At 54.1% G+C, this 12,645-nt stretch overlaps 1 protein-coding gene across 1 annotated transcript; it reads right to left on the bottom strand.

The window, feature by feature from the left end:
* Positions 1-7,720: 7,720 nt before the first annotated feature.
* On the bottom strand, positions 7,721-11,912 carry LOC107538156 (NUT family member 2G). The gene is made up of 6 exons (XM_087823142.1): positions 11,443-11,912; positions 10,954-11,082; positions 10,320-10,459; positions 9,595-9,857; positions 9,083-9,199; positions 7,721-8,617 (listed from the first exon to the last, which is right to left on the bottom strand). The coding sequence occupies exons 1-6, from the start codon at positions 11,910-11,912 to the stop codon at positions 7,721-7,723; spliced, it is 2,016 nt and encodes a 671-aa protein (XP_087679268.1).
* Positions 11,913-12,645: the final 733 nt, after the last annotated feature.

The raw sequence follows: 12,645 nt of genomic DNA, 5'->3' as shown, positions 1-12,645 counted from the left end.
CGTATTATGTAGTGACCATCTTTGTCTCTTGTCATGGTCTTTATTTTGAAGTCTGTTTTGTCAGAAATAAGAATTGCTACTCCAGCTTTCTTTTCCTTTCCATTTGCATGGTGTATTTTACTCCATCCCTTCACTTTTAGCCTGTGTGAGTCTTTTGCTCTCAGGTGGGTCTCTTGTACACAGCATATATTTGGGTCCTGTTTTCTTATCCATTCAGGTACCCTGTGCCTTTCGATTGGATCATTTATTCCGTTTACATTTAAGGTTACTATTGATATAACCTTATTTAATGCCAGTTTTCCATTTATGCTGATGTACCTTTCTCTCAGTATTTTTTCTTTTTCTTTTTCTTTTTTAAAATATATCTTTATTGATTTCAGAGAGAGGAAAGGAGAGGGAGAGAGAGAGACAGAAACATCAGTGATGAGAGAGAGTGATTGATCCGCTGCAGCCCACAGCCCGGGCATGTGCCCTGATAGGGAATTGAACCCTGATCGCCTGGATCCTAGGTCAACACTCAACCGCTGAGCCATGCCCCTTCGGGCTATTCCTTCCTTTTCTCAAAGCAATCCTTTTAGCATTTCTTGCAATGCTGGTTTGGTGGTACTGAACTCCTTTAATCTTTTTTTGGTCTGGGAAGCTCTTTATTTCACCTTCGATTTTAAATGATAGCCTTGCTGGATAAAGCAATCTTGGTTGCATGTTCTTGCTTTTCATTACTTGGAGAACTTCATTCCACTCCCTTGTGGCCTGAAGTGTTTCTGTTGAGAAATCAGCTTTCAGCCTTATGGGTGGTTCCCTTGTCGGTCACTGCTTGTCTCTCTCTTGCTGCCCTTAATATTTTCTCTTTATCCTTGACATTTGCCATTTTAATTATGATGTGTCTTGGAGTGGGTCTCTTTGGGACCCTCTTGTTTGGAATCCTATGTGCTTCCTGAACTTGTGTGGCTTTCTCCCTCGACAGTCTAGGGAAGTTTTCTATCATTATTTCCTCCACCAAGTTCTCTCTCCCTTGCTCTTTCCTCTGGCAGTCCTGTAATGCGAATGTTGTTTCACTTCATGTTGTCCCAAAGCTCCTTAGACTGTCCTCATGCTTGTTAAGTGTGTTTTTCTTTTTGCTTCTCTGATTGATTTTTTCTACCTTGTCTTCTAAGTCACTTATTCTATCCTCTGCTTCATTGAGCCTGCTTTTAATTCCTTCCAGTGTAGTCTTGATATCATATACAGCATTCTTTATTTTTGTCTGTTATGTTTGTTATGTATTTCTTTTTTCAAGTTTTCCCTAAAGTCCTCGATCTTATCCTCTATTGCCTTGTTTTTCTCTTTAAGTTCCTTGAACATCTTCATCATCAATACTCTGAACTGTGTTTCAGATAACTTGCTTAACTCCGTCTCATCAAAGACTTCTTCTGGCAATGTTTCCTTTTCTTTAATTTGGGCGTTGTTTCTTTGTCTCCCCATTTTGGTAGGTCTTAGTGTTTGTATCTATATATTAGGTATATTTGCTGTCTCCCAGTCTTGTGGGATGGGATTTTGTCTTGTGGGTCTAGTGGAGCCCAGAGGTGTGTTTTCCTTATACTTCTGAGCTCTTTGCTCTAGGCATGTCCCTCTTGTGGGTGTCCCTTTTGTGGTTTTCTTATGTTCTCCTGTTGTGGTTGGGTCTAGATTGTTGCTGATGAGTCCTTGGGAGGACCCTCCTCTCAGGTTGGCTAACTGTTTCAGCCCCAACCTCGTCATGTAAGCTGTTGTATGGGTGCTGGCAAGGCAGGAGAATAGACAACTAAACTTCCAGGAAACAAGAGGTATCTTAGAAAATATCTAGACAGTCACAATGAAAACAACCCACGTGAAAATAGAACTGGGGAGTGAAGGGAGAACACACACACCCAAAAAAAACAAAAAAAAAGAAAGAGAGAAAGAAAAGTAACAGAGAGAGAGATGTATTTTGTTGTTAATAGAGGTGAAAATTTAGAAAATAATAAACTAAGATGTAAAAAATAGAGAAGCTACTGGGAGATAACAGAAGCAGAGAAAAGATTCTGAAAGAAGGGCCAGCAAAAAATTAAGGGAGAGAATAGGATAATAGTTGAAAATGAGAAAACAAAAATACAATACAGAGAATAAGAGAAACTAACAATTGAACAAACAGAGAGGAAGACAGAAGGGAGGATAACAAAAGAACAAAAGAAAAGTAGAAAAAGAAAAAGAAAAAAAAAGTTATGCCAATAGATCAAGAGGAGAGAGAGATGAAGCCCAGGCAGGGAGAGAATCCAGTAAGAGATTTAGTGGAAACTATAGAGGAAAGCAGTAAACTTGGTTATAATGATAAAGTCCCAGTCGTTAAGCAGGGAATATCAAGAAAGTATTGATAGTAGAAGCAAGGATAAAACAAAGCAAATAAACAAAAAAAAAACCCTAAAAACATGCTAAGCAAGACAAAATTCTTTTCTAAAAAAGAGAAACTTAGTTAAAAAATATTTTTAAAAAAATTTTTTTAAATTATTATAAAATTTAAAAAAGAAAAAACAAATACATTTTCTCCCCTTTCCCATCTTCCTAAGGAAAAAAGAGAAAAAAACAAAAAAACCAAAACCAAAATAAAACAAAGAAAACGGAAGAAAAAAAGACAGTCAATCAGGTGAGTCTTTTCTGGAGAGCTTATGTTGTCTGAGGGTCACTGTTTTGTGGGCTGATTTCAGTTCTCCTGGGAGGTGCTTGTGTGTCACCCAATGTGAGGAGCCGTCTGGGTTTGGCTCTGGTGTCCTTAGGTAGATGGTTGATCTGAGGCTCTCTGTGGACCACCTCCTCTCGTCAACGATTTTGCAACCTTCTGGTTGCCTGGTCTTGCTCCAGAGTCTTCTGTAGCGTCTTTAGGGTGCAGGGTGGCTAGTGTAGCCCAGGGTGTCACTTCCCTTAAAGGTGTCGCTGTCAGGCACTCGCTGTGGGGAAGTTTGTCTCTGCTCCACTGCCAGCTCCTCAGCCCCCACCCTGTCCTCTGATTCTAGTCCCCCAGGCTCTGTCTGCTGCAGCTTCAGATTGATTTCAGCCTGTTGCCTTTTCTGTCTGGGCCATTTCAGCAGCCTGGGCTCAGTGGGTTCGATTAAAGAACATTCTGGTGAGCCCTTTGCCTGCCCAGTTCCACAGTCAGACTCACAAGCACACAAAGCAACACACAGGCCAAAAGGTCCTGCAAGGTCCCGCCTCCCGTGCACCAAGGCCTCCAGCGGGAGGGGAGCTCCACACAGCTGCGTGCACCGCTGGTCTCAGCAAAGCTGGGGGGCTCCACGCGCCACCACGGGGCCCCTCAGGGCTGGTCACAGGTCCCAGCCTCTGGGCACCAGGAGCTCAGGGTGGGAGGGCTCCTCCTCTCCCCCGCGCCCCGCAGATTCAGCGCTTTCTGGGGCTCCACACACTGCCCCATAGGGAGGCAGAGGGTCCCCGTGTGCCGCTGTTCAGTGCAGTCCTCTGGTCCCTTACCACTCAGGTGCCACACACTTTGGGACAGCCTTCCCTATGGTCGGCACCTCGAACACTACACACCAGTCTCAGCAGCCACTAAAAGCTTTGTTTCCTAGAAAGGCGCCATCTGCCATTAGAGGCCTTGTTTCCTAGGAAGAAGCCGACCTCCCCACGCAATCACCCCTCCCCTGGGTCCCTCTGCCCTGTGCGCGGGGCGCTCCTTCCCCTCTTGTCGCTCTGGGTGTGGGATCCCCTCTTTTGGATGCCGTCCACACTCCCGAGGGGCGGGAGCTTTGCTCCTCCAAGCCTCGGGGCTCAGAGCCCAGCACAGGCTTCAGGGGGGTCCCCCTTTTTACGCCCCCCACTTTTACCGGACTTCGTGATGTGTCTTCAGTGCTCCCCGCTCGCGCTCCGTCCACTCAGGTATGTTTCTCTGGTTTTTCCAAGCTGGCTGCGTAGGATTTCAGGAGTAGATCAAGTCCGTGGCTGGGAGCAGAGGCCTCTGCTGCTTCTCCCAGCGTCACTATGTTCCCTCTCCTGGAATAATTCTTCAGAGCCCTTGAAAGAAAACACTTTGCATCTAGAACTGATTAACCTGTAATATTATAATTTATTAAAGTTCAACAACACGATACTTATAAATTGTTTTTATATATACTCGCAATCCAAAATTATGAATAACTGAATAGTTACATAACATCTAAAATATATCAGTATTACTGCCCTGAATTCAGAAAGAAGACTAAGGCTGTACCAAATTACATCCAATATCATACTGTGTATAACCCCAACACCATCACAATATATAATTTTGATTATCCATATCTGTAATGAAAGCACAAACACTTTTATCAGATGGACATACACCAAGTTGGAATTTTCTCCAAAAATAAAAAATATAACTACCATATGATGCCACAACGCACGTCTGGATATGTGTCCAAAAGAATTCAAAGCAGGATTTCAGAGAGCCATTTGCACACACCCACTCATTGCTGCATTTTTCACAACAGCCAAGAGCAAGCCCAGTGTCCACCAGCAGATGGACAGATAACGAAAGTGTGGTCAGTACATACAGGAGCCTTGAAAAGGAGGAAACGGCGTCACATGCTACAGCGTGGTTCAACCTCTAGGACATTACGTTAAGCGAAGTGAGTGAGTCGCAACAGGACAAATACTGTGTGACTCCACTCACACAAAGTATCAAAAGTAGTCAACGTCATAGAAACAGAACGTAGAAAGGTGGTTGTCCAGACCTAGGGGAGGCAGTGAGAGAATTAGTGTCTAATCTGTGTAATCCAGGGTTGAGAAAAGAAAATTTTCTACAGCCATGCAAGTATGGTTGACACCACTGAAAGGTACACATAAGAATGGTAAAGATGGTTTTAGAAAGGAAGAATTGGCACAGCCGGGCGTGGCTGAGCAGTTGAGCATCGACCTAGAATCCAGGTGATTGAGGTTTGATACAACCCACAAAGTGGGAGAATTTTGTGGCAATCGTATCTCTGGAAAGACATTTTTACTTAGAACACTTGAAGAACTCTTACAGCTCACTAGTAAAAGACAAACCAACTAAAAGTTGGCAAAGGAGGAATACACATTGCTCCAAAGAAGACATACACATGGCCAGTAAACCTACGAGGAGATGCTCAACATCAGGGAAACGCAAACCTCCACTCACAGTGAGATGCCACTGCAGAACCACGAGGGTGGTGACAGGTGTTGCTCCTGTGTCGCTGGGATTTCCCCAGGATGCCAGGGCTTCTTCAAGGGGACTTATTCCTAGTGGAGGAGGAAGTTTCTGGAGCCAAACCCGCATGGTGCCCCTGGGCTGTCCCACTTTTCCTCACGGGAAAACAGGTGAAGTATGACCCGTTCCCAGGCTCTCTGTGGACGTCCAGTGAGCTACAAGGAGGTGCAGCAGCAGAGAGCGCTGAGCACACAGGGAGCCCCTTCTCTGTATGAGCATCCTGACTTCCATGCAGGAGTGGTGGGATGGCATCGTCATTTTCACAGATTCTACTTGAGTCGCTAGTAACGCCAACCTGCTTCCTACCTCATGGACTGTCCTGCAAAGCCTCCTGTCAAGTTTGTTTTTCTGTAATAAAGAATGTTGGCTGCGATGAAAATATGAAACACTTGTTCCCCTTCCTTCCCATTGCACCTACACCAAGGACTAATGTGCACATATCTGCAAGATTCCACGTAGCCCGTGGACTTGGACACACCCACAGTTGAAGCAGCGATGGGCCTCCAGTTGGCCCCACTGTGCAGGTTCCAGGGAGATTTCAGAGCTCACAGGGCTCAGAGGAGGGGGCAGCCCAGGCTCTGCCGCCCCCTGGGAACTTGTTCATCCAAACAAGGACTCAGAAGGCAGGAAGGGCCAGGCTACTGAGGCCAGGCACAGAGACACCCAAGGGCCAGGTGTGAACCTGATGGTGGAGACTGAGGGCCCAGGGCACACAGGGGCGGAGCAAGTAAACTCCCTTCAAACACGACTCCCTCAGTGTTCCTAACAACCCTGGGAGGGGAATGTGTTGCCCCCTTTCACCACGAACACCCTGAAAGCTGATAAGTCGCAGCGCTAATTTGCACCATGGAACAAGCGTCCAACCTGTCCGTCACCCACCACATTTGCATCCAGGGCCTGCCACCCTGGGCAGAGACACATCCGGCAGGCATGTGGGTAGGATGCTCACTGAGGAGGGGTGGCAGCTTCTGGACCAGCCCCACAGCACTCGCTGAGTCTGGCACAACGTCTGAGCCCCTCTCTCTGTGTTGAGGCCCAGCGGCACAGGGAGGGGCAGCGGGGGGAAGCGGGGCCAAGGAGAGAAGTCTCCTTCACAAAGCGCGGTGGGTGCTGCCCACCCCACGGGAGGGGGAAGGCAGCAGAGGAGGACCTGTGGGCTGGCCCTGGATTCTGTGGGACGGGGTGAGGGCCTGACATGAGTCTATCCTAGCCCAGCTCTTTATGGGGCCCAGGCCTCTTTTGGGCCTGCAAGGCTTTAGCCCCATCCCACCGCTGCCGCTGGACCACCGCCCTGGGCCTCAGCTTGGTGTCATGGCTGCAGCTGGGGCCGTGCTCAGCGAGCCTCAGCTGTCCCACCCACCCAGAGCCGAGGCAAGGCAACAGCTTAAACTTGGGGAAGAGGCCCTGGCCGGGAGGCAAGGGGGTGAGGGCAGGGCATGGCCACGTGGGAGCAGAGCTGGGACAAGGCAGCTCTGCAGACAGGGGTCCCCTTCCTGCTTCAGCTCCTGTCCCGCACTGTTTGCCCATCTCACTCCTACCTCCGGATCGAGTACTCTGCTCTGACTGTGAGGTCTCCACCAGTGCCCAGAGCAAGGTGACTGGGGACCCCTGCCTCAGCCTGGACCTCCAGCTCCCACCTGCCCTGGGCCCACACACAGCTGGGCCCCACTGCCCCTGCTGGTTGTGCGGGTGAAACTGGGCCACAGAGTGTTAGGAAAAGTTTCCCAGGCGATTGTAAATCTGCGCAGCATCTATTCCCTCAAGGGTCCAGCCATGGTTGGGAGGGAAGATACAGTAGTTGTGGGGTGTCCTTGAAGACTGTGGTCCCTGAGCCCAGTCCCCCAGCCACAGCAGATGGGTCCTACTCCTTCAGTTGGACAAGATTCCCCCCCACAGAAATCTCGAAAGGGACTTGGGAACCTCCACACCCACTGTCATTTCCCGTGTACCCACCTTGAACAGGAGTGTCACCATTTCTCTCTTGCAACTTCCTTGTTCCGGCCTCACCCCTCCACCCCCTCCACTTCAATCACCCCACTGACACTAGAGGATGCTTCTCCTGCCAGGAGGCCCAGAGGTAGACAGCCTGTCTTCTGAGGTCAAGCCTTTTCCGCTCCTGTCAGGCCTCAAGCCTCCGGCCTCAGGCCAGCGTTGGGAGCAGAACTGACAGCGGGATCCCTGGGGATTAGACAGCTGTGCGCCCCCAGGAGCAGTGGGAAGGAGTCCCTGTCAATCTGGAAGAATGGACTGAAGGTTCAAGGGGCACCCATAGCACCCATGACCTCCCACATCCTTCCTTCCTCTCAGGTCCCCTCTCCAGGGAGCAGCACAGACCCGAGTATGGAGACAGAGGCCCTTAGAGCATTTTCACACAATCCATCTTTATTCATAACAGATACACAATCTCCCAAAGGTGTCGCCCCTACCCCCACCCCCAGGCCCACCCCCACCCTAACCGGCCTTCCCTCCCTCCCTGCCTCCCACCCTCCCATGTCAGTAGAACAGCCAGGATCAGCCCTGGGATGAGAAGGAGCCCTTGACTCCTCTGGGGGACAGCCAGGTCACATCTAGTCTGGGATCCTCCACGGGCTGGCAGAGGGAGGGACTCCCCACTGCTCCATACTGGCTGCAGTGCCGCTTCCTCCAGCTCCCTGTGACAGACTCATCACACTTTCTCTTTTGAGGCTGTGAGGGGCCAACCAGCCCCAAAGCCACTGTTGGCCTCCCACAGACCCCGAGGTAGGCCCCTGGCAGGGGGGTCTTCTCAGCACGGGCTGGGCTTCCAGCCAGAGCGCGCTTCCCGGGCTTGGAAGCTGGAGGTGAAGCTCGCGTGAGCCCTAGTGTCTGACAGAACTGGGACTGGGCAGCTCCCCGGGGTCCCCGACCTCCAGGGCGCACAGGGCCCGAGGCAGGGACAGGACTCAGAGAGAGCTGACAGGGCAGCAGGCTCTTAGGAGAGGCCCAGAGGAAGGCCAGGCTGGGGAGGTCCTCCTCATCTGCACTGGACCTGCCCTCTGGCCCCAGAGTCTCGGCAACAAGCGAGGTGTCTCTGGGAATGGAGGCGTCCCTGGGTCCCAGTCCAGAGTAAGCCTGCCCGTGACCCTGGGGAGGAGAGGGGGTGCCTCGAGCAAAGAGTGGTGGGTACTCCTGACGTCCTGAAGAGACAGCAAACGCCTTGGGCCTGGACAGGTGGGCCTCTGCTGGGCCGTGACTTTGATAGTCCTTGAAGTCAGTGTCTGGTGGGCAGGCTTTGTCACTGACCCCCAGCTGGGGGCCATGGTCACGCCTCTGGGCATCTTGGCCAGCTGCAGACTCAGAAGGACTTGGGTCCAACAGGGGAGCGCCGTGACTCGGGGGTGCCTGCCCATCCTCCTGCTCCTCCGATGCCAGGAGTCGCTTCTCTAGCAGCTGGGGGAAGAGAGGGACAGTGACTGGCTCTGCACACAGGTGTGCGAGGAGGAGGAGCGTGGGTGATGGGACAGTGGGATTGGGGGGAAGGGGGCGCCACTGTGATTCAAATACAAAACAGACATGTGGCTCTCCTGCCATCCCCTGGGCCATATTCCCAGCTGAGTGTCCTTCCCTCCCCTTCCTTCCCACCCTCTCTTTCCTGTCACTCTCTTCTCTCCATAGTCCCCTCCTCTTGTGGTCTTGCACTGCACCCACCCCAGGGCTGGCCTCTCAGCGGGCCGTGCCTACAGGCAGGGTGGGGTTGACAGAGTCCAGTGGGCCCTGTTCTGGGTTGCTCCCTGCCTTGGTTTACCTGGGTGCTCCCTGGGGTCCCCCCACCCCTGAACTACCTGGCATCCCTCCCTCACCTAGGGCCTGTCCTTTCCTCAAACTCACCTGGGGTCCCACCCTCCCCTGGCTCACCTGGGAAGGAGTCAGTCCTTCCTCCCGATCCAACTCCTCAGCTAGGGCCAGGGGATCCTGCCGCGTGTCTGGGGAAAGCAACTGTTTTACGAATCCGAGGTGAATGACCTCATCCACCTGAGACAGAAGGAAGAGGCAGTGAGCACCCTTGGCAGGGAGTAACCTGTGAGTCAGCAGGACCTGGAGGACAAGCGAGAAAGCAAAGACCCACCCCATCCTCCTGCACACAGTGGGTGTTTTACTCTGTCACAGTCATCAGCCACGCACAGACACACATAGAGACACCACACAGGCAGACACACACACCCATGTACATGCAAAGACAAGGGCACAACCACATACACACAGATAGCACACACCACACAGAGCACACACACAACACACACACATGCGTACACAGACACACACACACTCAGGCACCAAGCTCAGGGACAAAGAAGAGACCTCAGGCCCTGGGTGCTGGAGTCCACCCTCCGGAATCCTATAGACCCCAGAGCTCAGAGCCAGCCCACCTCGGCGACGAAGTCTTGCTGGCAGCACAGCTGGTCCAGGTAGCTCAGGAGACCCTTGTCCGGCAGCAGGTCCTTTCCTCCATCCTCCCATTCTCCACCTGGCTCCCTTGCGGCTGAGTGGCCCAGCCCCAGCAGCTCGTCCATGAGGTCCATGTACTCCTGCACGGCCGCGGGGGGGATCCCATCGGGTGACTCCGTCTCCTGGGGCCATTGGGGTGTGCGGGCTCGCTGGGCCGTGGGTGCAGCCTTCCTGGGAGTGGGAGCTGGGCAGAGAGGGAAGAGGAGGGGGGGTGAGGGGATAAGGCTTCCACCTCCTGAGCACTCGATGGTGAGGGCAGTGTTTGGGGGCATTAACATGAGTGTGGCTGGGTCAGGACCACCTGAAGCTGTGTGACCGCGTGAGGGGACAGGGCCCAGGGGAGCATCCAAGAGAGTCCTGTGTGAGGACATGTGGAGCCACCGATTCTCCAAGGGGCCCCCCACCCAGCCCGCCTCTCAGCAGACTTTCTGTTGGGTCCTCTGACAGGGAGGTGGGAGAGGGATTAAGAAAGTTGACCAGGTCCAGACCCCATGGTGACAAAGGGCAGCTAAGGCTCTGGCTCTCAGGGCTGTTTCAGTTGAAAGATCAGGGCCCCTTGAAGGAAAAGAACTGATGTGGTGGGACAAGGGCCTGCCCTAGGCCCTGTTGCTTTGGCCAGGGGTCCTGGGGGATCCTGCTGGCATACCTGGCTGTGGGCCCACCACTGGGGCTCGGGGCCCCCGAGGATCAGGTCTCGGTGGGGCTGGAGGAGGCTGTCCCTGCGCCCCCTTCTTTAACTGCAACTTCTGAAACCGCATTTCCTCCTGCGCCTCGAGCTCCATGAACCTGGGGGGTGAGGGGCACGGGCTGAGCTGAGACGGAGGCCGCCGGGGTGCAGTGCAGGCAACAGCTGATGGAGGGAGGGGAGAGCCAGGGCCTTGGGGCTGTCAGGGCCGGGCCACCGAGGACGCAGGAGGCGGGCTGGCGGGGCACATGCCCTGCACAGCCCCTCTGGGTAGAGTCTGACCCCACTGGGCTGGGCACCTTCGCCCCAGCCTGTCTTGGGCCTTCATGTCCAGCCAAAGAAGGGTCAAGATCAGAGGAGGGTGGAGCTCGCGGGGGAGGTAAGACAGAAGCACCCGCGCTCTGAAGGTGAGGGAGAGCCTTCCAGAGGAGAAGGGCCTCTGGGCTGGGAGGACCGTGTGCTGGCCGCCAGCCCTCCGCCCAACACCCTCTCTGAGGAGCATCATCACAGCTGGACCCTGCCCTGGGGTGGGCCCACCACCCACCGCAGTCAGCTCCCCTGCCCACAGCTGTTGGGAACAAGGCCCCTGACTCACTTGTCTGCCATCTCGTGATAGATCCTCCTGTCAAAGTTGCTTTTGCCCTGCCACGCGTGCACGGCCCGCCACATTCCCTCCTCCAGCGCCATGGTGGGCTTCAGGCGGGACAGGGACCGGAGCTCTGGGCTGTGTGTAATGCCTCAGGGTCAGTCCGGGGCTACAGCCTGCCCTCCACCCGCCTGACCACCCCAGCTCTGAGGAGCGCATGTCCCCAGCCCTCCCAGCATGACTGAGCGCTGGCCGGGGAGGGGGAGGCGTCTGTGTGTGAAAGACAACCCGTCCCGGCTACTGTGGTTCCTGCCTCACATTCGCGCCAGCCATGAACCTGGACTCCAGGCTGACCGTCCACTCCCACCCTATAGCTGGGACACCACCCACAGACCTTCCTGCCAGTATCCCGGGGTCAGCCAGCCTGCATGCCCCTCCCACGTTCCTCGTTGAGGTGAGAGCTCCAGGTGAGCCCTGCGCCCTGCCCAGGGCACTCACATGAGAAAGCAGGAAAGAGCTTCCACATCAGGACTCTGGGGAAGGTGCTCCCGGGCCAGGGCCTTGAAGCACTGCCAACGTCGGAAGTTCACGTACACACTCTTGGGGTTGCAGGGGTCATCTGGCGAGGCCTTGGGCCGGGAGGTGCCCTGGCTACCTTCCCTGGAAGCCCCATGTGGCCGTGCCCCAGGGTTCATCGAGGTCACGATGGGGGCCAGCTGGGCAGCTGGTGGTGGAGCTTGAGCTGGAAGGCCGGGATGCCAGCCTCCTTCGCTGGCGTAGGTGGCCCCAAAAGTCGACGTGGGCATAATGGTTTCCACTGCAGAGGCCTCCAAGAAGAGGGGTGCAGGACACACAGCACCCTCACAGTGGGCCCCTGGAACATTCCAGTCGAGGGGGGCCTGACTCAGGACAATGATCTGAGTCTGGGGGTTCGGTGGTCGGCCCCCTTCTGACATGACCTGGTCCATGATGTTGCAGGTTCCAGTCCCAACCGGGCCTTGACCAGCGTCTCCTGCCACCAGAGGTGCCCTGGGCAAAGCCGGCAGCACCGAGGGGCAGCCAGGAGGGAACGACAGGGTCGTGAGTAACTGCAGATGCTGCTCCCAAGATGGCCTGTGTGCAGGGCCAGTACTGGGTGCAGGAAAGGCCTGTGCTGTGAAAGGAGTGGTGGAGGCGCCAGGGTTCAGGGGCACATCCGCTCCCAGCACTGCAGATGCTGTTGAGACAAAGGGGATGGGTGAATGGAGCAGGACAGCCAGCCAACGGGACTGAGGCGCTCTGGGTCCCCTTTAGCCACCGGGAATCAGAGCAGTGAGTCTCAACACGAGGGCCATTTGGATGGGGCAAACTGTGGAACTGGCAAATATCCTCCAGTCACTGTCATGCTCTGACCTCCAGGTGAGAATTGTGCCCCTGGAGAGCCCGCTCCCTGACCACTGTCTGTGAGAAGGATCAGCCCAGCCAGCGCTGACTGAGAGCCTCCCTAAGGACTCCTGGGCACCCGGCCCTGCCAGCCTCAGAGACTGTCGCCCAAGACATGGCACTGGGCAGAAATCCACCCTATGGGAAACAACCCTACACTAGCGGTAGCGACCTTGTCCAAGGTAAGTTCTAGGCTCCCAAAGGGCCTTTGAGGATTGTAGGTGTCTGGACACATCCCCGCTCAGAGGCACTCAAGCAGACCCATGTCCAGGGGAACAA

Source organism: Miniopterus natalensis, chromosome 12 (assembly GCF_054644295.1).
Source record: "Miniopterus natalensis isolate mMinNat1 chromosome 12, mMinNat1.hap1, whole genome shotgun sequence".
Classification (NCBI taxonomy): Eukaryota; Metazoa; Chordata; class Mammalia; order Chiroptera; family Miniopteridae; genus Miniopterus; species Miniopterus natalensis.
This window is presented reverse-complemented; position numbering and strand designations above follow the sequence as displayed.

Excerpts from the sequence above, each read along its gene's own strand:
- LOC107538156 (XM_087823142.1), bottom strand. The coding sequence starts at position 11,912 with ATGGACCAGGTCATGTCAGAAGGGGGCCGACCACCGAACCCCCAGACT. Across the intron at positions 9,200-9,594 it reads AGCAAGACTTCGTCGCCGAG|GTGGATGAGGTCATTCACCT; the intron begins GTGGGCTGGCTC and ends CTTCTGTCTCAG. Across the intron at positions 8,618-9,082 it reads AAGGACTGACTCCTTCCCAG|CTGCTAGAGAAGCGACTCCT; the intron begins GTGAGCCAGGGG and ends CTCTTCCCCCAG.